Genomic DNA, 25,944 nt, shown 5'->3' on the forward strand with positions numbered 1-25,944 from the left:
ACTACGACTACTACTTCTACTACTACTTCTACCACTAATACTTCTACCACTACTTATTCCACCACTACTACTTCTACTACTACCATTACTAGTTCTACCACTACTACTACCATTACTAGTTCTACCACTACTTATTCTACCAATACTACTTCTACTACCATTACTACTTCTACCACTACTACTACTACTACTACCACTACCACTACCACTACTACCACAAATTTGTCTACCACGAATACTTCTACCACTACTTATTCCACCACTACTACTACTACTACTACTACTACTACTACTACTACTACTACTACTACTACTACTACTACCATTACTACCACTACTACTACTACCACTACTACTTCTACCACTAATACTTCTACCACTACTTATTTTACCACTACTACTTCTACTATCATTACTACCACTACTACTACAACTACTTCTACTACCACTATTACTTCTACTATCATTACTACCACTACTACTTCTACTATCATTACTACCACTACTACTTCTACTACCACTACTACTGCCACTACTACTACCACTAGTACTATTACTACTACTACCACTACTACTATTACTACTACTACCACTACTACCACTACTACTACTACTACCACTACTACTACTACCACCTCTACTACTACTTCTACCACTAATACAACTACTTCTTCTGCCAATACTACCATTACTACCACTACGACTACTACTTCTACTACTACTTCTACTACCACTACTACTACCATTACTAGTTCTACCACTACTACTACCACTTCTACTTCTACCATTACTACTACCACTACTACTTTTACCATTAATACTTCTACTACCATTACTACTACTACTACCACTACCACTACTACTACCACTACTATTACTACCACTAGCACTACTACTACCACCTCTACCACTACCACTACTACTACCACTACTACTACTACTACCACCACCACTCTTACTATTACTACTACTACCACTACTACTACTACCACTACTACTACTACTACTACTACCACTACCACTCCTACCGCTACCACTCCTACCACTACCACTACTACCAATACCAGTACCACTACTACTACTTCCACTACCACCACTACTACTACTACTACCACCACTGCTACTACTACCACTACTACCACTACTACTACTACCACTACTACTACTTCCACTACTACCACTACCACTACCACTACTACTACCATTACTAATACTACTGCTACTCCTACTACTACTGCTACTTCTACTACTACTACTACTACTACTACTACTGCTACTACCACTACTACTACCACTACTACTACTATTACCACAAATACTTCTACCACGAATACTTCTACCACTACTTATTCTACTACTACTACTACAACTACTACTACTACCATTACTACCACCACTACCACTACTACTACTACCACTACTACTACTACCACCACTACTACCACTACTACTTCTACCACTAATACTTCTACCACTACTTATTTTACCACTACTACTTCTACTACCATTACTACTACTACCACCACTACTACCACTACCACTACTACCACTACTACTACTAACACTACTACTACCGCTACAACTACCACCACTACCACTACCTCTACAACTACCACCACTACTACTACTACCACTACCACTACTACTACTACTACTACCACTACTACCAGTACCACTACTACCACTACTACTACCCCTACAACTACTACTACTACTACCACTACTACTACTACTACCACTACCACTACTACCACTACTACTACTACTACCACTACAACTACTACCACTACCACCACTACTACAACCACTACCACCACTACCACTACTACTCCTACTACCACTACTACTACTACTACCACTACCACTACTACTACTACTCCTACCACCACTACCACTACTACTACTTCCACTACTACCACTACCAGTACCACTAATACTACGACCACTAACACTACTAACACTACCACCACTACTACTACTACTACTACTACTACTACTACCACTACTAATACTACTACCACTGCTACTTCTACCACTACCACTACCACTGCTACTTCTACTACTACCACTACTACTACTAATACTACTACCACTGCTACTTCTACTACTACCACTACCACTACTACTACTACTACTACTACTACTACTACTACTACCACTACTACTACTACTACTACTACTACTACTACACTCTCAAGTGCTCACTGTTCTTCCTATTCATTTCAATCCTACATTCTGGAAACAATTGATGCTTATAACCATGGAATAAAGGGTGTGACTGTGTAAGAATTGATCATTCATGATCATTTGATTCTTTATTTGCGAATTAATTGTGAGAAAATAACTATTATTCCAAGGTGGCCCTGTTATTTTATTCTCTTCTGCAAAGTGATGATCAAAATTGAAAGGATAGAGTATGTTTTCAGATGTAAATTAAAGCCTACCTTTATTAACCCTCTTTTTAAAAGGAATGATTATGTGAGAAACCAAGGTCTATGTGACCTGGGTTGTGAAATCAAGCACACAGCATGAAATGCTCTATTTGGGTTGAAGTCCTGGAGACACCTGTCAGACTGCAGACTGAGCCTGAACCCAGCCAGTCTCTCCAGCACACACACACACACACACACACACACACACACACACACACACACACACACACACACACACACACACACACACACACACACACTGGTTATGTGGGCTTGCTTGTCATGTAATTTTCCACCTTGTGAAGTGAGCTTAGGTAGGTGTGTCTGTATCCCAAATGGCTCGCTGTGTCCTATATAGAGCACTACTTTTAACCAGGGCTCACAAAAGTAGTGCACTATATATAGGGAATAGGGCACCATTTGGGATGCAGGCACACACCTACCTAAGCTCACTTCACAAGGTGGAAAATTGAGCAGCGTGAAGAAGCACCCGGACTCCAGAGAAAAAAGGCTTCCTTAGCTTGCTTATTCTCTCTGTGTCCAAGCCTTTTCACTATCGCTATAGAGCCTCTCTGCCCATATGAAATGCCTCGTCACAGTTGGTTTGTCAGCAGCAGAGAGAGGATGTGGAGGCCACTGGCCAGATGTTATTCATGCGTAATAATGTACTGTAGCCTATCTTGCAGGTGTCATTAAGGTTAGCTGTGGGCCCTGGTCAAAAGTAGTGCACTATATAGGGAATAGGGTACCATTTGAGACACATCCAGGCTTTTGCGTTGCACGTTTGTTTTGATCGTAATACCAAGAGACACAGGGGGTTGTGGGGGATGGGAAATGAGTGGTGTCTAAAAGGTGGACAGATTAGTTTGGTGGTCCGCTACTGAATTTGTGCTGTCAGCTTGGCAAAAGAAGTTAGACTGAAACCTAGTTTTCCCATTGAAGGATATTAGTCTTGGTGCACAGTCTCTCATTTCACTGGTTAGGCTCAAACAAATGGAAATGTGAAAAAAAAACGTATTGCCGTAGCATCATGGACACGAGAGGTCAGGGAACTTACCGCTTTAGGTACCTCAGTCGGAGAGGAAGCTATTGGATAGTAAATAAATATACATTCATAAATTCCAATATATTTTTGCCTTTTTAACTCTGTTTAATCCACCACATATGCTCTTCTTACTTTAGCGTTTTAAGATGCTGCTTAGAGGGAGAAAAACCCTGGGCTAGCCAGCCTATCCTAATGGAAAGCGTTTGCATGCTGCTAAGGGGGAAATGAGATATTGGAGCTGTAAGCTGTAGCTGGCTGTGGCGTCCTTTCTGTTTGTCCGATTGCAGCCTGGTGCAGAGTGAAAGCGCCCGGTTTTGTCCCTGTGCTGAGCCTGTCACCTCCAGCTGTCACACAGGAGAACAATGGACCAACACAGGAGGAGTTGGGCCTGAATAGAAAGATAAACTGAAGAGTCCTACCAAGACTTGTCGTCTGCATTAGACAGGATCTCCTTCCCTCCTGTTCTAAGGCTGTGTCCCAAATGACACCCTTTTCCCTATATAGTGCACAACATTTTACCAGAGGTCAAAAGTAGTGCAATGTGTAGGGAAAAGGGTGCCATTTGTGACGTTCTTTAACCCTTTCTCTCCCCTCTGATCCACGTGCCCCCCCCTCCTGGTTTCTCAGACCCAGCCACCCAGCCTTCCTTCCCCCATGTTTTCTGCAGCTGTTGCCCTCCATAGGATCAGCCCTTTCTGTGATAATAACTAATTAGCAGTATGTGTTGATTGGTTTTTGGAGGGATGTTTGTCCCTGTGTGTACTGTAGCGAAATAAGTCTCTGCTCCCTCTCTCTACATACCTAGGTATTTTGAGGATAGGACATTGTGAGTCACTACTGCAGTGCATGGTCAAGGCTGGCACATGCAATACCAAAATCAGATACATCGTTTTGTGTCAGCAGGACTGGCATAAGACAGCAGGAGTGAATAATGGTTGTCAAGTTTTACTTTTAATGATGGAAATATATATTTTTTTACAGGTGAATGATAAGGTAGGCTACAGTTAAGTAGCATAGTAGGCTTACTGTAAATCTGGGGATAACATGTACAGAATAAGCTATAGCCTACAGTTGAACAGCTAAAGGATGATTCTCAACCCATGGGAAATAAAAATATATATATATATATATATATATCTGGTTCAACCCATTTATTTCCAATAATTGAATATCCAAGAAAGAAACAAAATAAATATAGAGATCCTAGTTAGGCTATTCCATAAGATAAGAAACCCAAACAGGCAAGCGCAGGGTCCATTCATATTCCCGACAAGCTTTTCAACAGCCAGCTCTGAGCTCTCCTCAAGCTTTCGCTACACAGTCGGCAACATGTGGAGGCATCACCATAGCAACCATTGGATGTGACATGTGGTACAGACAGGGACCCGAGGGCCGCTGAATATAAGGAGGGGCTCGATCCCCTACTTTGTCCAAAGCGAATAAATCATCACCCACACACATCTCCGCCACTCCTTTCCGCGGGAGTAGCGTGCGGATATGGTTGAGGTTTCTCTGAAGAGTTTGTCGAGGAAAAAATACGCTATTCGTGTATTTTATTTTTCTCCAAGCTTTCACCTCATTTGAGGAGAAGGCTTACCGTTCAGGGCAACCGCTGCCGTGCGCCTTTGTCACGGCTGAGTTGAATAGAAGAGAGAGACTGTGAACTTTTGAAAGACGAAAGAACGAAGTGAGAGGAGTCATTCACGCTGATGTTACCGCCGCTGCTGGTGTCTATGCAGCGGCTGCCGTGTCGTGTGTGCTCTCGGATGGAATAGGGAATAGCTGAAGCTCAAGGAATCTCTGTAACATCTCAACATGAATTTGGGTAACTACTCGTATAAGATTAGGCGACGCATTATTGCAACACCACTTGGCTTCACTTCTCTCTATCTCGAGATATATCATGTTCAGCAAGTGCATGTGGTCTATTGGTGATAATCATCCAAATGGACTTGGATAAGATTATTTTGATTGTGTTTTGAGTTCATATGCTTATCTATTAACATATTGGTATTTTTGGATAATTGCGCATTACGCATGACGACGTTGTATTTCATATGGTGACCATGCCTAATCCTCTGTTGGTATCAGTATATATTAATTAACCATAACCTGAAATATACATTCAGTAGGCTCGTATTTGTTATTTATTTCGCTCACATTTTCGACCTATGTTGACCACTCTTCTATCGCAATCTGAAGTTAATGCGCGGTGCACCATGTAGCCTACCTGGAGTTTACGCATTAAGAAGATTGACGGCTCACTGTTGCCAGGGGTCAACTCAGTGCATATGTCTGTAGCCTAGACAGTCTTTTATATTTGAATCAAAACTGTTCAAAAATGTCATTTTGGGGTGGTTATTTTTGGTTATCTAGTCTATTTATTGTGTGGTATTCTGATATATTGAAGTGAACAGACCTTATTGAACTATAGAACAGTTATTATGCCTGCAATAGTGGCACTTCATGTTGTCATTTATATGGAGAATTTACTTGTTTTAATGGTGTATACAAATCATTCATTTGGAGGACCATCATGCATCACAATTTGAGTGTACATATAAAAGTTATAGGCTATCTATGTTTGCCAGTTTGCCAGACTGAGATCCAAAGAACTGAATAGAATGGAAACAACTTCCACTAGAGTAGGCCTATATATATGTGTGTGTGTATATATATATATGTATATATGTATATGTATATATATGTGTGTGTGTATGTATATATATATATATATATATATATGTATATGTATATATATATGTGTGTGTGTGTATGTGTATATATATATATGTATATATATACATATATGTATATATGTATATATATGTGTGTGTGTGTGTGTGTGTATGTATGTATGTGTGTGTGTGTGTATGTATGTATATATGTGTGTGTATATATATATATATATATATATATAAATAATATGATTGATATTGTGTGGTAAATTGTGTTAACAATTTATACAGTCTTGAATCGTTAAATTGTTCTCTTGAAAAGTGTGTGTGTGCATGCCTGTTTGCTGAAAGGTTTTGTAAATGGGGGTGAACTTTTCAAAGGCATTGTATTATCCGAGGTTAGGGAGAGATCATTGTTTTCTCACAAGTAGCTGGCTGGGAACAATAGTTAGACGCCTCTCTCCCCCTGACCTTTATTCAATGATTTAGAATAAGCCAGAGCTGTAGAAATCCATCTGCCTTTTGTCTAAGGTAGCCTCACTGATCTTTCATACCCCCTCACCAAGCCAACCAACATCCCTCAACTCAAGCCCTCTTTCTATGCCTTCTAGTTCACATACTAGAATTTAAAAACTATAAGGGCTGGATGAGATTTACTTGGAGGGGTCTCTAATTTTATAAGAGAGAAGAAGAGACCTGGGTTTCAATATGACTCCCTGTTAAAATAAAGGTGAAATAACGGTGAAAATAAATCCATGTTTTTAAGCCCATGGAATTCAAGACTTTTAGTGACTTTATTTTGTATGTCCCGCTATAGAACAGAATTCAGACCTTGCTTAATTAACAGTTTTCTCTCATCATACTGTAAACCTGTATAACCTATGGACTGTATGAGAAATACACTTGTCTTTTATATGCTGACAATTTTACAGCAATAATACATACATTTGAACAAGTGCATCTGCATACATTCTGCATGGTTTTTAATTTCGACAACCCTCAGATCATTAAGTTTCCCCTCTCTCTTTCTTCAAATTATTGTAGCCTATAAACTATTGTTTCTCTCAGGAGAATCAGTGTTGTTTTGGGCAGACTCACCTACATCTGGTATGTGTTGAAATGAAAAGCTTGACCCCAGAGTGTGCAGCATCCATCCTTGACGGCTATGCTAATGCTTTTCTCCAATGCATGCTGAGGAGCTGGGTATGTCAGATCACGTTTGCCTATGTGAAATTGAAATTTGCAAGTACAATTGCTTCAGGACAGATGGACAATAGACCTCTCGGCATGAAAGGAACCCCCTTCCCCTTTGCTATCTGAGACCATATTTTCAGCTTAATCATAGTTTTTTTTTGCGTGCGTTAAATAGGGTTGAAACAAAATATTTTTGGCCTAAAATTGAGCTAGGCAAGTGTAAGTTAAAAACCCAACAGTAACCTAAGTGATTCATATTATGTAAAACATTAGAGGTTTGTCTTCATACCACATTTTTTTTCAAGGAAATGTGTGTCAATTTCAGAAACTATTTTATAATGATTTTTATTGGCACATATTTGTATCTATTTTTGTATCACCAAACATAATTAAGAAATGCAATTTTTTTGGCATTTCTTTCCATATATAATGGGATTTAATCTTACACAGCCCTCTGTGCATCAAGATGTTGCCATGTCATTTGATTGAAAGTGCTAAGCCTTTGGAGAGAGAGGCAGAAAGGAAGGCCCTGGAGCTGCAATACTGAAGAGAAGATTCTGCCTTTTTGTCTGTCTGGCTGGCCTGCCTGGTAATATCTATTTTATGCTTCCTTTATACTGTACCAAAGAAAAGGTCAAACATTCTCTTGTTGTGGGATTTTTTTTTGTAAATGCATAAAAAAATGAAGGCCTTCAGATAATAATCACGCACACTATACACATATTTACTTCGAACATTCTCCCTCAACAAGCTTTTTGCTTTTCAATTATTCTATATGTTTTCTATGCCACAGCATCTGGTTCTGTGGTTCTGCACCACAATCAGAATCTTAGCTCCTCATTTTTCATAGATGTGATTTAACGGCAAGCAGTTGAAGTCAGGCTACATTTGTTTGAATCAATAGAGAGGGCAGCATAAGCATCTGTCCAGTGAGGGATGAGTGAACAGTAACAGTTTGGAAACTAAGTATGGCCATTACTATCCAAGCAAGATGCCATTGATCCTTCTCTATGAAATTTAATTTGACAAAATAATGAAATTATTATATATATTTTTTTTGGGTGGGGGTCAGTGGAAAACTATATTTTGCAGAAGATTATTGGAATCAAAGCAAGTGTGTCATGCAGTTGAAATGTATTATTAGTGAGTGTCTACAATAAACATTCCACTCAGGTAATTTAGTAATATTTCTGTAAGATGCATCAGAGGGTTACATTCTTTTTTTCTCTCCCTGAGACTGAGAGGTCAGTGGAAACACAATGTTTACAATCTTTTACAATTGAATCTTCAGAAAAGAATGTCATCTTTTTTAGACTGAGAAATGCTATTTTTCATCATAGCACTGAGGGCCTCAGTGAGACTGATAGAGAGGAGAGTTTCCTACTGTTTCCTTTTAACACAATCACATTACCATGCAACCAGCCTTTACAGTAGAGCTTAATACTCCCAGGCAAATTGGACCACACAAAGCATTGGGCAACTGTTGTCTCCCTTTGTAGAGCTTTCTGAATCCATTCTTTTAAGGTGCTGAATACAGCCAGCTATGAATGAAATCAGGGGGAATAGATCCATACCGTTCACTGTAGTGGCGGGGTACCCTGTCTCACAGCCTCACAACACAAGGCATTCCAGAACAATCCTTGTGCAGCATTCAGTGGCCACCCCTTCCCTTCCAACCTTCCACCTCCTAGGGGCTTACATGTCTGTGACAGGCAGGCAGGCCCAAGCAGGGCCCATCTCACAATATGTGTCCCAAATCACACCCTATTCCCTATACAGTGCACTATTTTGACCAAAGCCCTAGTCAAAAGTAGTGCTCATAGGGAATAGGGTGTGATTTGGGATGCCGTCACAGCCTTTTTTTTAAACACACATTTCCATTTAACTGGGATGCAGACTGGCCCTAATCCCTATGACCCCTGGCCTGCCACGGACTGACACACGTTCCACCAATATTTTCTTGCTTGGTCTTTATGATGCAGAGATAAAATGAGCCTGAACTTTAAATGAGGGCCTTGCATTTCTGCAATGTAAGACAGGGTAGAAAATAGAATGTGGCAGGCTGAATACATAGCATAAAATGACTATTAGAACAAGATCATGAATAGCCTAGTCAGGCATTCATAATGGTGTGAGAGAGGGGGGTTGTAAAATGCATTTTTTTTGTAACACTACAAAGAGGATGTAAAAAATAATAAGAAAAAAAAATGGTTTGCTAATTATTCCTGTCTTGAAGCAAGCAACAGAGAGCCAAGCAGCCAAGCCTTTTTCACTATTTATTTTTGATCATTCTGTAAAAAAAGGGGAATTGTTGATCTGGTAGTTGGGATTGCAATTTGCAGCTCTCGTCTCTTCACTCGTCCCCCCTGCTCCGTATTGTTGCTAACATCATTTATGCTGTCTCTAATGAGAGAGAATTATCAGGCTATTGTTGATTCACCGTGGCCGGGTTGTATCCCAAATGGCACCCTATTCCCTATGGGCCCTTGTCACAAAAGTAGTGCACCATAAAGGGATCAGGGTGCCATTTGGGACATACTCCGGGTAGAATGGAACACGACCATTATCCCAGATCACTGGCCTCTGAAATGAACTCCATGTAGCAGTAAGATGGTCTGCTTTTAATGAACAACATAATGAATTTCCCTTCTTTAATATGTTTTAGTACATGTAGTGCTTTTTCCCTATGTAGCCTACTTGGGTATAGGTTTATATGGTGTTTGAATTTAGGACTCTGTGTATATAGTGGGATTTCTTCCTAGCAATGTACTGTGTAAAATGAAGTAGGCTAAATGAATCGTAAAGTTTGCTTTAGATACGTGTTTGGCAGTGATGAAATGCTTGACAGGTTGTAGGTACTCGACAAGTCATTGGCTACTAGTCAAAAGTCCTACTGTTTGTAATGATGTCATAGGAAAATACGGCAGGAAAACTACTGTGTCAGGTGAAGCTAACAGTGGTTTGGTTAATACATTCTAAATATATGTTATTTTATTCAGTATATTCCTTAATAATCTACATTTTGGGGAGTTGATGTGTTCCGTGCACTATTGGACACATATGATGGAACAAAAACACTTGATGATCAGATATTTTATCTGCAACTATATGCCTACTTGAATATGTCCAACCAAAACATGTACAATTGTAGATCACTGGCTCGTTGTATCTAATGCATCAGGAAAATGTATGAAGTCTGAAAACATAACGTCACCATTATATCATGTGTAATCTTCTCTCTCCCTCTTTCTCCCCCCCCACCCTCTCTCTTTCTCCCCCCCCACCCTCCCTCTTTCTCCCCCTCTCTCTCTCTTTCTCACTCATCCGTTTCTCTCTCTCTCCCTCCCCCTCATTCCCTACCTTCCTCCCTCTTTCTCCCCCCCACCCTCTCTCTTTCTCACTCATCCCTTTCTCTCTCTCTCCCTCCCCCTCATTCCCTACCTTCCTCCCTCTTTCTCCCCCCCACCCTCTCTCTTTCTCACTCATCCCTTTCTCTCTCTCCCTCTCCCTCATTCCCTACCTTCCTCCCTCTTTCTCCACCTCTCTCTCTCTCTCTCTCTCTCTCTCTCTTTCCCTCACGCTCTCCTACAGAGAAGCCAGATCAACCAGATTCCCACCAAGTACAGCACGGCCGAGTCCACCAAGTTCCTGATCCTGACAGTGGTGTCTATCCTGTGTATCGTGGCTGTGCTGCTGGCCTCCATCGTGGTCTACTGCCTCCGACACCACTCTCACCACAAGCTCAAGGAGAAGCTCACCAACCTGGGAACAGACACAGGCAGCGATGCTACCTCCACCTATCAAGTAGGAGAATATATATCAGACGTTAGTCAGTCTATAATTGGTACCCTATCCCTATGGATCTGGTCAAAAGTAGTGCACTATATAGGAAATAGTGGTTCATTTGGGACGCACACCAAAAAATACAGATGACAATCCAAGTCTGTTCAATTGTTTTGAGTGTATGTTGTGTACACTTCACAGGAGGCTGGTGAGGGGAGGATGGCTCATATTAATGGCTGGAACGGAGCAAATGGAATGGCATCAAACACATGGTATTTGATACCATTGCAACTATTCTGCTCCAGCCATTACCACGAGACCATCCTCCCCAATTAAGGTGCCACCAAACTGTGTTACACTTGTTTATCTACCTGTGGTGTAATTTATGTATGTATTTGACTTTTTCATTTTTCATTTCATTTTTCATTTGTAGAGTAGTATGCATTTCTTCCATTCCTTTTTGAGTGTTTGGGAATTTGGAAAATGGAAAACGATATGAACCCAACAGGTTTGCGGGTGGCATTGTCTGTCTGTGCTGGTAGTCCTTTCAATTCCCCTCTCTAACAGGTGTAATTATCCTACGGCCTGAAAGTCCAGGTGTGAAATTCAATTTATAGAATCCAATATTAAGTCCCTTTTAAGCAAAGAATTAGATAGAAATTTCTGCCACTGACCATTTTCCCTGATCTTTTTAAATGAGAGTGGTCCTGTGAGCATTCATTTTAGAATGAGCAGGGCCACAGCCCTTCTCTTTGGTACTTACATTTCACAGTACTTTAGGTGCTGTCCTCAAGTCATTCTAATATGTATAAATAATACTAGCTAGGGTATTCAACTTTAATGTTTCATTCTACTTTCAAATATATTTTATTTGACTGTGACATATTTGGATGTATTTCATATTGACCAACAAGGTGGCTGGATAGTTTCATTAGTCTTAAATATTTTTCATAATCCACTTACTGCTGGGCTCCTGCACATTTCCACTTAATTGATGTTTACTGGGCCTTTACAGTCTTTGATTAAGAGTCAGTAGCTTTTCCTAAGGCATTTACCACTTTGGCCATGCAACTAAAACCGATGCAAATATTGTACATTTTGATATTAAGTTATTTCACTAACATACTACACCTGAAATTACAATACAATGCTCTGTTATTATCCCTTTGCTGCTGTGTTATACTCTCATAGAAGCTGTGTAGCATCCATCCTAAGGATATATAGATGGATTCCCTTGACTGAACTGTGTGTGTGTGTGTGTGTGTGTGTGTGTGTGTGTGTGTGTGTGTGTGTGTGTGTGTGTGTGTGTGTGTGTGTGTGTGTGTGTGTGCGCGCGCTGGCCCAGCACAAGGGAGCAGGGGACTCTTTAAAGCTACATGCAATTAAACCAGAAGGGTAGCAGCGCGCAGTTTGACGACCGTACTACACACACACATCACTGAGTCACACTTACATCCTCACATCCTCACTGCATGCTAATGACCCAGGCCCTGGGTGCGTCTGTCTGAGATTCTGAGGCCATGGTCACACACACACACACACACACACACAACATACCCCCACAGTGTACTACCAGCTTATATATATCACAGAAATCTCTATGCCTTAGGTCTCAGCGTCTCTAAGTTGTCAGCCATATTGTCCTGTGATATGAAAATATGATGTTCAACTGGTTGACACTGAAAGAGAAAAGCTTGATTGACAGGCTGCCTGCCGTCCCTATATTGTGGATGATGCCTGTCTGTCAGCCAGTCTCTAGTCCCCTGGATTTCCAAGAGAAACACGGGAACTGCCTGCCACACTGCTGAACAGTCTACTGAGGTTTATGTTATCCCTCTCTGGCCTTCCGCCTCTCTCTCTCTCTCGCTCTCTTTCTCTCTGTCTCTCTCTCTCTCTCTCTCTCTCTCTCTCTCTCTCTCTCTCTCGCTCTCTTTCTCTCTGTCTCTCGCTCAACCTTTCTCTCTCTCTCTCTCTCTCTTTCTTTCTCTTGCTCTCTTTCTGTCTGTCTCTCGCTCAACCTTTCTCTCTCTCTCTCTCTCTCTTTCTCTCTCTCGCTCTCTTTCTCTCTGTCTCTCGCTCAACCTTTCTCTCTCTCTCTCTCTCTCTCTTTCTTTCTTTCTTTCTTTCTTTCTTTCTTTCTTTCTTCCCTCCCCCATATTGAGTCAGAGGGCCTTTGTTTTAGCACATGGGCAAAGCCTAGTAAATAACATAAATACAAAGTAATATTTAATGTAAATACAACCCATTGTTTAATCTTGTTCCGCGTATATATTTTTCACTTTTGAATTTCCACATTTCTAAAGCAATGAAACCAATTCCCTGTAAATCAAGAAATGAAGTTGGTTGCAGAGGCAGAAGGCCGTGTGTTTTTATGATTCTGAACAGTCAGATAGCTGCCATGTAGGGAATCGTAGGTTTGTTTCAGTTACTTGTATATTGTTCTTGATACCATGTCTTGTTTTGAGGTGACTTATGTCACAGCTATGCTAATACATAAAATTCCCTAGCTAGCTAATCAACAACTGTATTGATGTATTGTGCATTTTTTTAAACGTTTTCAATAAACATTTGGTGACTAAATATAGTTTACAACCTTGTCTGTTTTGCCGCCAAAGATGCACGCGCATCGGTTTGGTTGCTAAGCAACCCGCCCGTCTATGCAATGCGCATAAGGTGTTGAAAACAATTAAGAAGCTTTTATTCAATAGAAAAAAATCACATTGATCGGTCAATTTAGTTGGGATTTTTGGATTTTCAGCACTGGTTATTTGGAAGAATCACGATTTCGCAGGAGTTAGCATCTTTCGAATTTCAGAAGGGGAGGGGACATTTGGCCCAAAGATTTGCCTGTAACTTGCAAAGAGAGAGGGTGGAGCACTTTGTTCTGGTTCCGATCCTCATTCTATCTCTTCTCGTAACACGTATGGACCCAGAACTTAATCGAGCTTCTGACCAATTACGCAAGACTGGGTTTACCGAGATCAGAAGCTCGCCTCCACTGGCCACTCTTCACAGACACTCCCACTGCCCATTATGGTATATGGTTGCTTCCCAAATGGTACCTTATTCCCTATTTAGTGACTCATAGGGCTCTTGTGTCTTTCTGTCTGTGTATTTGAAATCAATTGATAGAAGATAATGATATTATTTTATGTCAGGCCAGACTTTATTTTGTGAGCTAGCTAGTGCGTTCTGTATCATCTGAACCAAACGCTTTGGAACACATTTCCATCATCTAATCGATTTTTACAAGGTAAACTTTGACAAAAAATCTGTGTTAAATTCCAGATTTTCGTGTGAGAAATATTAGATAACACATTCATAGCTTGTTTTCAAACATCAGTTGAAGGATTGAATAATGTAACATCTGACAACTGTTCCAACGTCTGTCTCAGGCTCACACATCGGAGAACAGATTTATCTATCAATCCAGGCTTTTTGTTTTCAGAATTTCTCCAAATCCTGCAATATAACATAGAGCTCAACCATATACAGTATAACAGACTGACACCAGGGGAGCATCCCAAATGGCACCCTATTCCCTACATAGGGCACTACTTTTGACCAGACTCTGACCTACATAGTGCACTGCTTTTGACAAGGCTCTGAAAAAACCCTGTAATACACTATATAGGGAATATGGTGCTATTTGGGACACAGCGCTGTTCATTTCTCCTTGGCCTGGGCAGTGCCATACTAAAGCTGTAAATAGGTCTTATTTAATTTAAACCCGACCTTGGTGGAACGTTTTTCTTTTTCCTCCTCGTCTGTTTCATTTGGGTTTTTAGCAGGCAGCTAATTGAACATCTCAGGGGAGGCCATTTTTACATGGGGCCTTTTTAATTAGGACTGATGGTGGTAACCACCAAGTCCACCCTGTAGAGTTGTTGGAATGTGAATGTTAGAGCCTGTGGTAATGGTGCGGCTGTCTGGCTGTCTGGAATGGGGCTGTAGCAGAGGGATGGGGGAGAGGAGAGGCAGGCCTTTCCTGGTGGCTGCTGGGAAAGGCAGGCAGGCGGGCAGGCAGGAGGGCAGGCAGGCAGGCAGGCAGGCAGGCAGGAGGGCAGGCGGGCAGGCAGGCAGGCAGGCAGGCAGGCAGGCAGATCTTGTAGAATTGAGTGGTTATAAGCTACTCGACTTATAGCATGTTAATAGATTGGAAATATGATGGGCTGGATACCTGTATTTGTTTTGTATATTTTTCTATAATGATCTTTTATGTACTTAAACTGAACCAGAGTGGTAGCACACCATATACTCTTTCCAGTGAATGGTACTGAGGGAATGGGTGCTGGTAAAACAAAGACAGACCTAATTGCCATGGTTATGGCTTGGACAGCCAGCGGATCAATGTCACAGGGAGGATAAGGATAAATAGTGAGATAAGATATCAACTGTAATGAAATTGCTTGTGATGTCACTCACAGCCAGTGTTAATCATTGTTATCGTTCTCCTAATGACTGGAGCATGTGTAGCTAGACGTCCTCTGACCTTCGCTAGGCTACCTCCCCAGCTGCGTTAGATCGCTGCTCCCCAACAGATATCCTCATTCAGCCGTGACTAAGAAAAATTATCATTTGAACTCATGGAGTAAATGTTCTAAGTGTTTCAGTATTACTTAAGTATTTCTCGAATAATATTTCAGTATTACTGAAATAGCAGTTTGAAACCGTGCTGGAATACAAAAATACTCCAATTATTCTACAGAAGGCCTTTTGTATAGTAAGCCTTTGGTATTTCGTTGACGCTGATAGTATGCAAACTGTAAATGTTAACGTGCGCATTATCACACATTATAATACAGCAGTCAAATCCCCATTGGTTGTGAATGTGCACACCGAGGTAGTGCATGACAGTGATATGACTTTAGTGACGGTTGCCTTTTCCTTGGAGATGGTCAGTAACACTAGAACCTCATTCAAGAAGCAGCCTTCCGTCTACATTTGAAACAGCCTAATAATAATCACTGTAATGTATACCATCAGAAACCAAAAGAAAACCCATTGTTTTGTAATGGCAGGTCTTAAGAAACATTAGCGTATGAAAAACCTGTATCTCAAAAGAACATATTCGTTAGTTAACTTTGTAACTGTGCCTGTGTTCCTCCTCCCTTCCTAGGAACTGTGTCGTCAGCGGATGTCGGTCAAGCAGCCGGCAGAGCGTCCGGAGCCGATGCACAGTGTGGCGCCCCAGTTCGGCGACGGGGGGCCCATCGTCAGCCCCTCGGCACGAAGCTCCACCTCCTCCTGGTCTGAGGAACCCGTCCACTCTAACATGGACATCTCCACTGGTCACATGATCCTGGTAAACATCCGTACCACTACTGACTCACCCTATCACTGTCTGTCTGTGTTTCTCTCTCTCTCTCTACCTTTCTCCATCTGTCTTTCTATTTCCATCTCTCTCTCTCACCTTACACCCACATTTCTATGAGCAGGCTCCTTCCACGTCTTCTCTTCCCACATATTCAAATGTTCATTGATTGTGAATAACTGTGTCTACCATTGTAATTGCAGTGTATATCTGTTCTCCACATAGCTCTATCCACATGCATTACACGCTCCTCACAATATGTGATTGAAGGGCCCTGGGATGTGTTCAATAGGCATGAAGCTCTTAATTGCCCCTGAGATTTACACAAGGAATATATATGAGACCGGTCGGCCCTCTGAATGGAGCAGCAGTGTAAGGTGAGAGAAAGCTCTGTGAGCTTCAGTCGCTTGGACAGCTCCCTGGCAACAGATAGTAATGTCTGCTGCTACTCAACTGAGCACGTTATCTACAGATTGGCCAAATTGTTTGTCCCTTCCTCCTACGTACGGCAGTTGAAATATGAGAATGAAGTAAGCCACGAGGCCGTCACTGGAGAGAGACTGTTCACTGTTCATCAGACTGCGGCTGGCTATGGTTGGTTGGTATATATTGGAGCCAGGCCAGGGAAATGAAAGGAAATGACCCATGAGGCGTGAGCCACGCTTCCCGCCCTCCCACCCCCGGCTGTGCCCCACCCCCTCCATCATTCTAAATGCCCTGCTTCATCACAATCTGCATGAGACTGGGGGAGGTCCAGGGGCACGCTCCCACTCCTCTCTCTTCTTCTGCCATGAATCTCCTCTCTTCTCTCCTACCCCCTCTCTCGTCTCTCTCTCCTCGTCTCTCTCTTCTCATCTCTCTCTTCTCATCTCTCTCTCCTCATCTCTCTTATCATCTCTCTCTCCTCATCTCTCTCTCCTCATCTCTCTCTCCTCATCTCTCTCTTCTTATCTCTCTCTTCTCATCTCTCTCTTCTCTCTCTCCTCATCTCTCTATCCTCATCTCTCTCTCTCTCTCCTCATCTCTCTCTCCTCTTCTCTCTCTCCTCATCTCTCTCTCCTCTTCTCTCTCTCCTCTTCTCTCTCTCCTCTTCTCTCTCTTCTCATCTCTCTCTCCTCATCTCTCTTATCATCTCTCTCTCCTCATCTCTCTCTTCTTATCTCTCTCTTCTCATCTCTCTCTTCTCTCTCTCCTCATCTCTCTATCCTCATCTCTCTCTCTCTCTCCTCATCTCTCTCTCCTCTTCTCTCTCTCCTCTTCTCTCTCTCCTCATCTCTCTCTCCTCATCTCTCTCTCCTCATCTCTCTCTCCTCATCTCTCTCTCCTCTTCTCTCTCTCCTCATCTCTCTCTTATCATCTCTCTCTTCTCTCTCCTCATCTCTCTCATCTTTCTCTCCTCATCTCTCTCTCCTCTCTTCTCTCTCTCCTCATCTCTCTCTTATCATCTCTCTCTCCTCATCTCTCTCTTCTCATCTCTCTTTTCATCTCTCTCTCCTCTCTCTCTCTCCTCATCTCTCTCTCCTCATCTCTCTCTTCTCATCTCTCTCCCCTCATCTCTCTCTCTTCTCTCTTCTCATCTCTCTACTCATCTCTCTCTCTTCTCTCTTCTCATCTCTCTACTCATCTCTCTCTCTTCTCTCTCATCTTTCTCTCCTCATCTCTCTCTTCTCATCTCTCTCCCCTCATCTCTCTCTCTTCTCTCTTCTCATCTCTCTACTCATCTCTCTCTTCTCTCTTCTCATCTCTCTACTCATCTCTCTCTCTTCTCTCTCATCTCTCTCTTCTCATCTCTCTCTCTCCTCATCTCTTCTCATCTCTCTCTCTCCTCATCTCTCTCTCCTCATCTCTCTTCTCATCTCTCTTCTCATCTCTCTTCTCTCTCTCCTCATCTCTCTTGGGATTGCAGCTCTTGGCATTGCAGGGCTTGGTAATGATATGAGAGGGGGTCACTGTATTTTAGATGTTTCCAAAACCTAATTGCTCTTTTTTGAGTTTTTATTTATTACTCTTCTCTCTCTCCTCATCTCTCTCTCCTCATCTCTCTCTCATCTTTCTCTCCTCATTTCTCTCTCCTCTCTTCTCTCTCCTCATCTCATCTCTCTCGTCTCATCTATCTCTCCTCTTCTCTCTCTCCTCATCTCTTCTCTCCTCATCTCTCTCATCTCTCTCTCTCTTCTCGTCTCTCTCTCTCTCCTCATCTCTCTCTTCTCATCTCTCTCATCTTCAATTCAATTAAATTTGCTTTATTGGCATGACGTAACAATGTACATATTGCTAAAGCTTACTTTGAATATTTACAATATGAAAATAATAAGAATCAAAATTGTCAAAAATTAACAACAATAACCAAGGGTCAAAATAGCCATACATTAAACATTAACAATAAGCATATAGTAGAGGACATGTGCAGGTTGATTGGTCTGTCAGACACTGTCCCTCATCTTATGGCAGGCAGCAATGTAGTGCGCTGCCAACCCACAGCTCTCTGCGTCCTCCCCCAACAGGACGGGTAGCCTATCCTCATCAGAGAGGTCTTTGAAACCTTGAATAAGGGTTTTAGATTTGGGGAAATTACACTCTTTAAGTGTTTTATATTTTTGACATTTTGTCAGGAAATGCAGCTCTGTCTCAGGTTCTGCTGTTGTGCAGTGGTTGCACAGCCTTTCCTCTACAGGGAGCCAGGTTTTCCTGTGTCTACCCTTCTCAATGGCAAGGCTGTGCTCACTGAGCCTGTACTTTCAAGGTTTTTCTAAGGTTTAGATCAGTAACCATGGTCTAATAGTTAGCCACGGTGTACTGTCGATTTAGGGCCAGATAGCACTGCATTTTGCTTTGTGCTTGTGTTTCCCAATAAGCAATGTAGTTTTGTTTTGATTGTGTCGTAATTTGTTTTATTCTGATTGATTGGATGTTCTGGTCCTGAGGCTTCAGTGTGTTAGTAGAACAGGTTTGTGAACTCAGCCCCAGGACCAGCTCTTGGCATTGCAGGGCTTGGTAATGATATGAGAGGGGGTCACTGTATTTTAGATGTTTCCAAAACTTAATTGCTCTTTTTTGAGTTTTTATTTATTACTCTTCTCTCTCTCCTCATCTCTCTCTCCTCATCTCTCTCTTCTCATCTTACTCTCCTCATCTCTCTCTTCTTATCTCTCTCTCCTCATCTCTCTCTCCTCTTCTCTCTCCTCATCTCTCTTCACTCTTCTCCTTCACTCTTCTCCTCCTTTCCTCTTTCATCTCTCTCCTCTCTTCTATCCTCTTTCATCTCTCCCCTCTCTCTCCTCTCTTCTATCCTCTTTCATCTCTCCCCTCTCTCTCCTCTCTTCTTTCCTTTTTCATCTCTCCCCTCTCTCTCTCTTCTCCTCTCCTCTCTCTCTTCTCCTCTCCTCTCTCTCTTCTCCTCTCCTCTCTCCTCTTCCATCCTATTTCTTCCACCCTCAACAACAACAACTGTTACTGTGATCCATCTGCCAACTTTATGATTGAGTAGTGTTGATGTTTCCCTCTTCTGTTCTTTTCCTATGTTCTGGGCTCTTTCTGAAAAGTGTTAATCTAGCCACAGTGGATGTTCTGAGTAGTTTCCTCTGTCATATTATATGACCAGAGTCAGAGCTGAACAACCATCTGAGGGCTCATATTGAGTTATCACAGGCAGTGCAGAGAGACAAACATGTCGTCAGTACCAGCAGTCCAAGCTTCACACTTACGCTACAGTACGTAGTAGAGTGATTCATATTCTGGGGTTCAGAAAAAAAACCTGATTGCTTACTAGGTTTATTCACCCCAAGGTAATTGCCTGTAATGCTTCAAATCCCACTCCATCATGATACCCGACTGATTTGTATTAGAGAATTGCCTTGCACCATCTTATCTATGTTAATGTATTACTTTGTCCCATGGTACTTGTTCAGAATCTGACTTCATACAGAGACTTGGCTATGTCTTAAGCAGATGAACATACTCTATATATAAAGCACATTATCTTGTCTTTTGTTGCTGGCCCAGTAATTGTTCTAGATTATACTGCGTGGAGTCTATAGAGATTAGGGATTTGCGAAGCTGCCGAGTGGGAAGTTATTTAGAAGATAGCTGAGTGTATTATGTGAGGGTGTGTGGGTGTGGTGTAATTTGGAGTGTTGATTTACACCACCATTTTGCAGGCACAACGTGCGTGCCAAATATGAAGAAATATGCTGTTTAATCACTTTAATACAGGACAGGGAGCGTTCATGCTGGAAAGCACCATGTGTTCAGGAGTAAAAGGTCTTAATCTTCCGTGATACCCGCTATTCCATGGCTATGTCCCAAATGGCATCCCATTCCCTTTGTCATGCAGTCCTTTTGATGGGACCCTGTTCGAAAGTAGTGCACGGTATAGGAAATAGAGTGCTGTTTGGGACGCATCCCATACGAGCTTAAACCAGTACGAAGAAAAGTGGCCTTATTATAATGGTGTTGTTAGCGTCATGTGATGCTGCAGCTTCCTCACCGTAGTTTGTGATGCTGCAGTTGTACACAGTTGTTCCCGTCCCTTTCCTGGCACCTCCGTGTCTGTGTCCCAAACGGCACCCTAGTCCCTATGTACTGCACTCCTTTTGATGGCCATACGGTGCCACTTGTGACACATCCAGTTGGTGTAAAACCAAGCAGCTCCTATGTGCACGTGTCCTTCTCTCACCCAGGTGCTCTAGTCTAGTTCATTATGAGGCTCTAGCGCTGCCACGACGTCATCTCTCACCCAGGTGCTCTAGTCTAGTTCATTATGAGGCTCTAGCGCTGCCACGACGTCATCTCTCACCCAGGTGCTCTAGTCTAGTTCATTATGAGGCTCTAGCCCTGCCACGACGTCATCTCTCACCCAGGTGCTCTAGTCTAGTTCATTATGAGGCTCTAGCCCTGCCACGACGTCATCTCTCACCCAGGTGCTCTAGTCTAGTTCATTATGAGGCTCTAGCGCTGCCACGACGTCATCTCTCACCCAGGTGCTCTAGTCTAGTTCATTATGAGGCTCTAGCCCTGCCACGACGTCATCTCTCACCCAGGTGCTCTAGTCTAGTTCATTATGAGGCTCTAGCGCTGCCACGACGTCATCTCTCACCCAGGTGCTCTAGTCTAGTTCATTATGAGGCTCTAGCGCTGCCACGACGTCATCTCTCACCCAGGTGCTCTAGTCTAGTTCATTATGAGGCTCAAGCGCTGCCACGACGTCATCTCTCACCCAGGTGCTCTAGTCTAGTTCATTATGAGGCTCTAGCCCTGCCACGACGTCATCTCTCACCCAGGTGCTCTAGTCTAGTTCATTATGAGGCTCTAGCCCTGCCACGACGTCATCTCTCACCCAGGTGCTCTAGTCTAGTTCATTATGAGGCTCTAGCCCTGCCACGACGTCATCTCTCACCCAGGTGCTCTAGTCTAGTTCATTATGAGGCTCTAGCCCTGCCACGACGTCTTCTCTCACCCAGGTGCTCTAGTCTAGTTCATTATGAGGCTCTAGCCCTGCCACGACGTCATCTCTCACCCAGGTGCTCTAGTCTAGTTCATTATGAGGCTCTAGCCCTGCCACGACGTCATCTCTCACCCAGGTGCTCTAGTCTAGTTCATTATGAGGCTCTAGCCCTGCCACGACGTCATCTCTCACCCAGGTGCTCTAGTCTAGTTCATTATGAGGCTCTAGCCCTGCCACGACGTCATCTCTCACCCAGGTGCTCTAGTCTAGTTCATTATGAGGCTCTAGCCCTGCCACGACGTCATCAACGGCCCTGAGCTGAGCGCTAGCTCCTCATCGAGCGTTATTTCATTCTGATTTTATTGAGCACCTTTTGGCAGCTGTAAACCCAGCAGTAAAGGGATTAGCCAGTGTTTGCCTGACACATGGTGATCTCAGCACCTCCTGATTGGATTGCAATAATCCCTTTACACAGAACAAAACCCCATTACTCTGGCATTAACGCAGAGGAGAGTGTGGCTGTCTGATGCCCTGGGAGGGCTGGTGGAGTGGTAGGGGATGGAGGGGTAGAGGTGGGGGGGGTGAGGTTATCCGGGTAGGGTAACAGTGCAGGATGAAGGTGCTATTCGATAAGGGGCTAAATCAAGGAAGGGTCATGGATTCATGGCCTGCTAAAATATTGAGCCTGTTTCCCAGACTGTGTTTGGTGTGTCAGCACATAGTGTAATATGTATTGATATGATATGATATGGAGGCCGGGACGTATTGGGATAGCGTGGGCAGGGATTAATGTAGCATTGTTAAATTGTGTGTGTGTGTGTGTGTGTGTGTGTGTGTGTGTGTGTGTGTGTGTGTGTGGTGAACCTAGTGCTGATCATCCCTGTACGCTGCATTAAGGAGCTTCGCTTTTTCAATCATAGTGAGGAGGATCCAGTCAAGTGTGAGTCCCAAATGGCACCCTATTCCCTAGCACCACAAGGTGCGCTATTTGGGATGCAGATAAGATATCTGTCCAGGACAGATTCTATTTCAACAAATACCCCATATATCCTGTTAGGAGAAAGTCCATTAAGCCTCTGTAAGTACTCACCATGAATCTAGATGATGTTCTCCCCATTGTAATCTTATGTTATTAATAGAATGACATTAGGGCTGTCTCAAATGGCACCCTATTCCTTATATAGTGCACCACTTTTGTTCTGACCAGATCCCTATGGGCAGTATGGTAGTAGTGTACTACGTAGGGAATTGTGTGCCATTTGGGATGTAGCCTAGGAGTCCTTTTAGGAAGCTCTTTTGTGTTGTGTTAAAGAGATATTCCTGGTGAGCGTTAGATGCTTGTTTGTGTGTATCGACCCTGGATCATCAGTGATGTCCAACAACTATCTCAGCCCAACTGTCCTCTTCCAACAGAGAGGAACAATAGCTTGTCTACCCTGATGGTCCCAGTGCTGAAACGTTCTATGTTTCACATTTAACTTTGACAATCTCATTAGCGGCAGTTAATCAAAGTCGGTGCTCCTGACTTAATTATGAATAGAGTCGGAGAGGTAATGGTCTTGGTTGAATGGCTTGTCATTTAGAGGAAACTATTCCTGTTCTTGACTAGGACTAGGACCATAAATACATGGGAGGAGGTTGGGTTATGAGCTCACTTCTCCTCTAATAAAGACACACACATATAGGAATCAAATGCCACAAAACGTTTGCATGACTAGTATTAATAGAATGTCTGCGATAAAATGCTCCTGCTGAATTAAGAATACTATATTTCAAGTCTCCTTATTGTGTCTACATCTTGCTTTTCATGGCTTTTTCTTGGTCAGGTCGTTATTGACTAAGCCAAAATGAAATGGAAAATAAATGTTGTCTTCCCTCCCTAGTCTTACGTTGTGGAGGAATACCCACCAACTGATAAACAAGATGGGCACAACTATAGTTATTTCATCCATATTGAATCCATATATTTTCTGTCCTCCCTAGTTATACATGGAGGACCACCTGAAAAACCAAAATCGTCTGGAGAAGGAGTGGGAGGCTCTGTGTGCGTACCAGGCTGAGCCCAACGCCTCCACTACAGGCCTGGGGGCCGGGAACACAAAGAAGAACCGCTCCAATGCTGTGGTGGCCTGTGAGTCATTTCTCTCTTCTTTTAATAGAGTGTGGCGGTCCCAATCCTTCCATATTCTTCCATGTTTATTGGATACAGAGGAAAGGTAGAACAGTGTGTGCTGAAAGAGCAGTGAATGGGATTTGAACCCATGCTCACAGCGGTATAGAGAGCAGTTCTCCTGCTCTCCAGACCTAAGACGGCTTTACCTTCATCTTGCACTTTGATTTGTCCCTGCATTATAGGTGACTGACCTCTGAGTTAAAGTACTGTCTTAAAATGCTGTTAGATATCATGTTACTGTCAATTGCACCCATCTGAGACTACTTTATATGATATATGGAGCGAGTTTCCTTTAGGTTTAAGTGATACGCTGAAGGTTATGTTTGAGGATGTTTTGGTGATTTCAGTATTCCAGTGGAACACACTGCAGGCAGACCGGGTGGGGTGCCTGCTCCTTGTTCAGCTGGTACAATAATCCCTCCATTTCATATTTCAGATGATCACTCAAGAATAACCTTGAAGGTTGAAAACAGCCAAGGCAGTTCAGATTACATCAATGCCAGCCCAATTGTAAGTATATTTTCTGCTTTATACTGAGGGTGTGGCGTGCTGTACTGTCAGCCCGACAGGGATTTAGAACAAACAAAAGCAAAGCAGTGTTTTACAATATAATATTTGATGCGCCGGTTGCTTAGCTGTACTAAGATGCTTTGTATTGCTTATACACGCTGCGTTTCATGCATTTAATATACATTATTTTTTCAATACAAAATAAGATAAGGTGTGAATATTCACATGGGGAAGTTTGGGAAAGGGTACTATGAATGGTTCACCCTATTCTTTATTGAAAGCACAGTTGATGTGTAAAGAACTGAGATATTACTATTATTCACCTTGAATGACTATGATGTTGGCGTATGTGTTGTTGTTTACTGTTTGGCACGGCTATGCAGTTTTTTGGGGGGTTTCGATGTTGCATATGCACACTAAGTGTACAAAACATTAGGAACACATTCCTGAGTTGCCCCCCCCCCCCTTTTGCCCTCAGAACAGCCTCATTTCGTCAGGTCATGTGTTCCACAGGCATGCTGGCCCACACTCAATGTACAGTATATTCAGGTTTAGTCGATTACACATTGGCAGCTAAAAGCTGAATTGCAGTACCCAGCATAAACAAGCAAATACATACAGTAAGAAATAAATCAGGATGAGGACTGAAGCATTTATTTCCATCAGGCTTATTTAACTTTTCCTATTGGAAAACATCCAGAGTATAGGCCTAAATACAGTATTTTACACCTGCTTAAGTATCAACAAATGATGTTTTGAGCAAAATAGTGTTCTGTAACTCAACTATGAATGTCCAATGACCAAGCATTTGTAAGAGAATGAGGGAAGTAAGAACCATGTGAATTCAGTAACTGAGCATATCCATTTGAAAACGGTTGTAAAAAAACAAACCTGGAGGCAGATCCAGAAGCATTCCACTAAAAGAAGCAGGAACACTATGCATTTCAAATCCAGGGATGCGTCCCAAATGGCCCCTTATTCCCTTTATAGGGCACTTCTTTTGACCAGGGCCCATAGGGATCTCAAAAGTAGTGCACTATGTAAGGAATCGGGTTCCATTTCGGTGGCATCCCAGGCTTCGTCACACCAAGGTGCCAGGATGTGACTCACAACTAAACAGAAGAACCTTTTCCAAACACCGACTGACAAGCATGATGGGTACAACCAGTTATACAGAAATACCTCTGCTTCTGGCAATTTGATTTCCTCACTCGCCCACGCGCACAACGCTGTTGTTGGCGCTCAGGAGAATGTTTGTCTGCAAAGTAACACTGTGAATCTTAAAGCAAAACTTAAAACGATATTATTATAAGAGTTGTGTAACTGCCTTGTGATGGGAGCATAAAGAGCTTGTTATTACTTCTCTCTACTG

At 42.5% G+C, this 25,944-nt stretch overlaps 1 protein-coding gene across 2 annotated transcripts in view; it reads left to right on the forward strand.

Moving 5' to 3' along the window:
- Nucleotides 1–25,944, forward strand: part of LOC115156913 (receptor-type tyrosine-protein phosphatase N2) — a 142,441-nt gene that overhangs the window by 102,059 nt on the left and 14,438 nt on the right. For both annotated transcript variants that reach the window (XM_029704735.1, XM_029704736.1), the window contains 4 exons: nucleotides 10,941–11,153; nucleotides 16,252–16,437; nucleotides 23,873–24,020; nucleotides 24,499–24,572. In XM_029704735.1, coding sequence (XP_029560595.1) covers nucleotides 10,941–11,153; nucleotides 16,252–16,437; nucleotides 23,873–24,020; nucleotides 24,499–24,572 — 621 coding nt within the window. The remainder of the gene's footprint in view (nucleotides 1–10,940; nucleotides 11,154–16,251; nucleotides 16,438–23,872; nucleotides 24,021–24,498; nucleotides 24,573–25,944) is intronic.

This window comes from Salmo trutta, chromosome 21, assembly GCF_901001165.1.
Source record: "Salmo trutta chromosome 21, fSalTru1.1, whole genome shotgun sequence".
In the NCBI taxonomy this organism is placed as follows: domain Eukaryota; kingdom Metazoa; phylum Chordata; class Actinopteri; order Salmoniformes; family Salmonidae; genus Salmo; species Salmo trutta.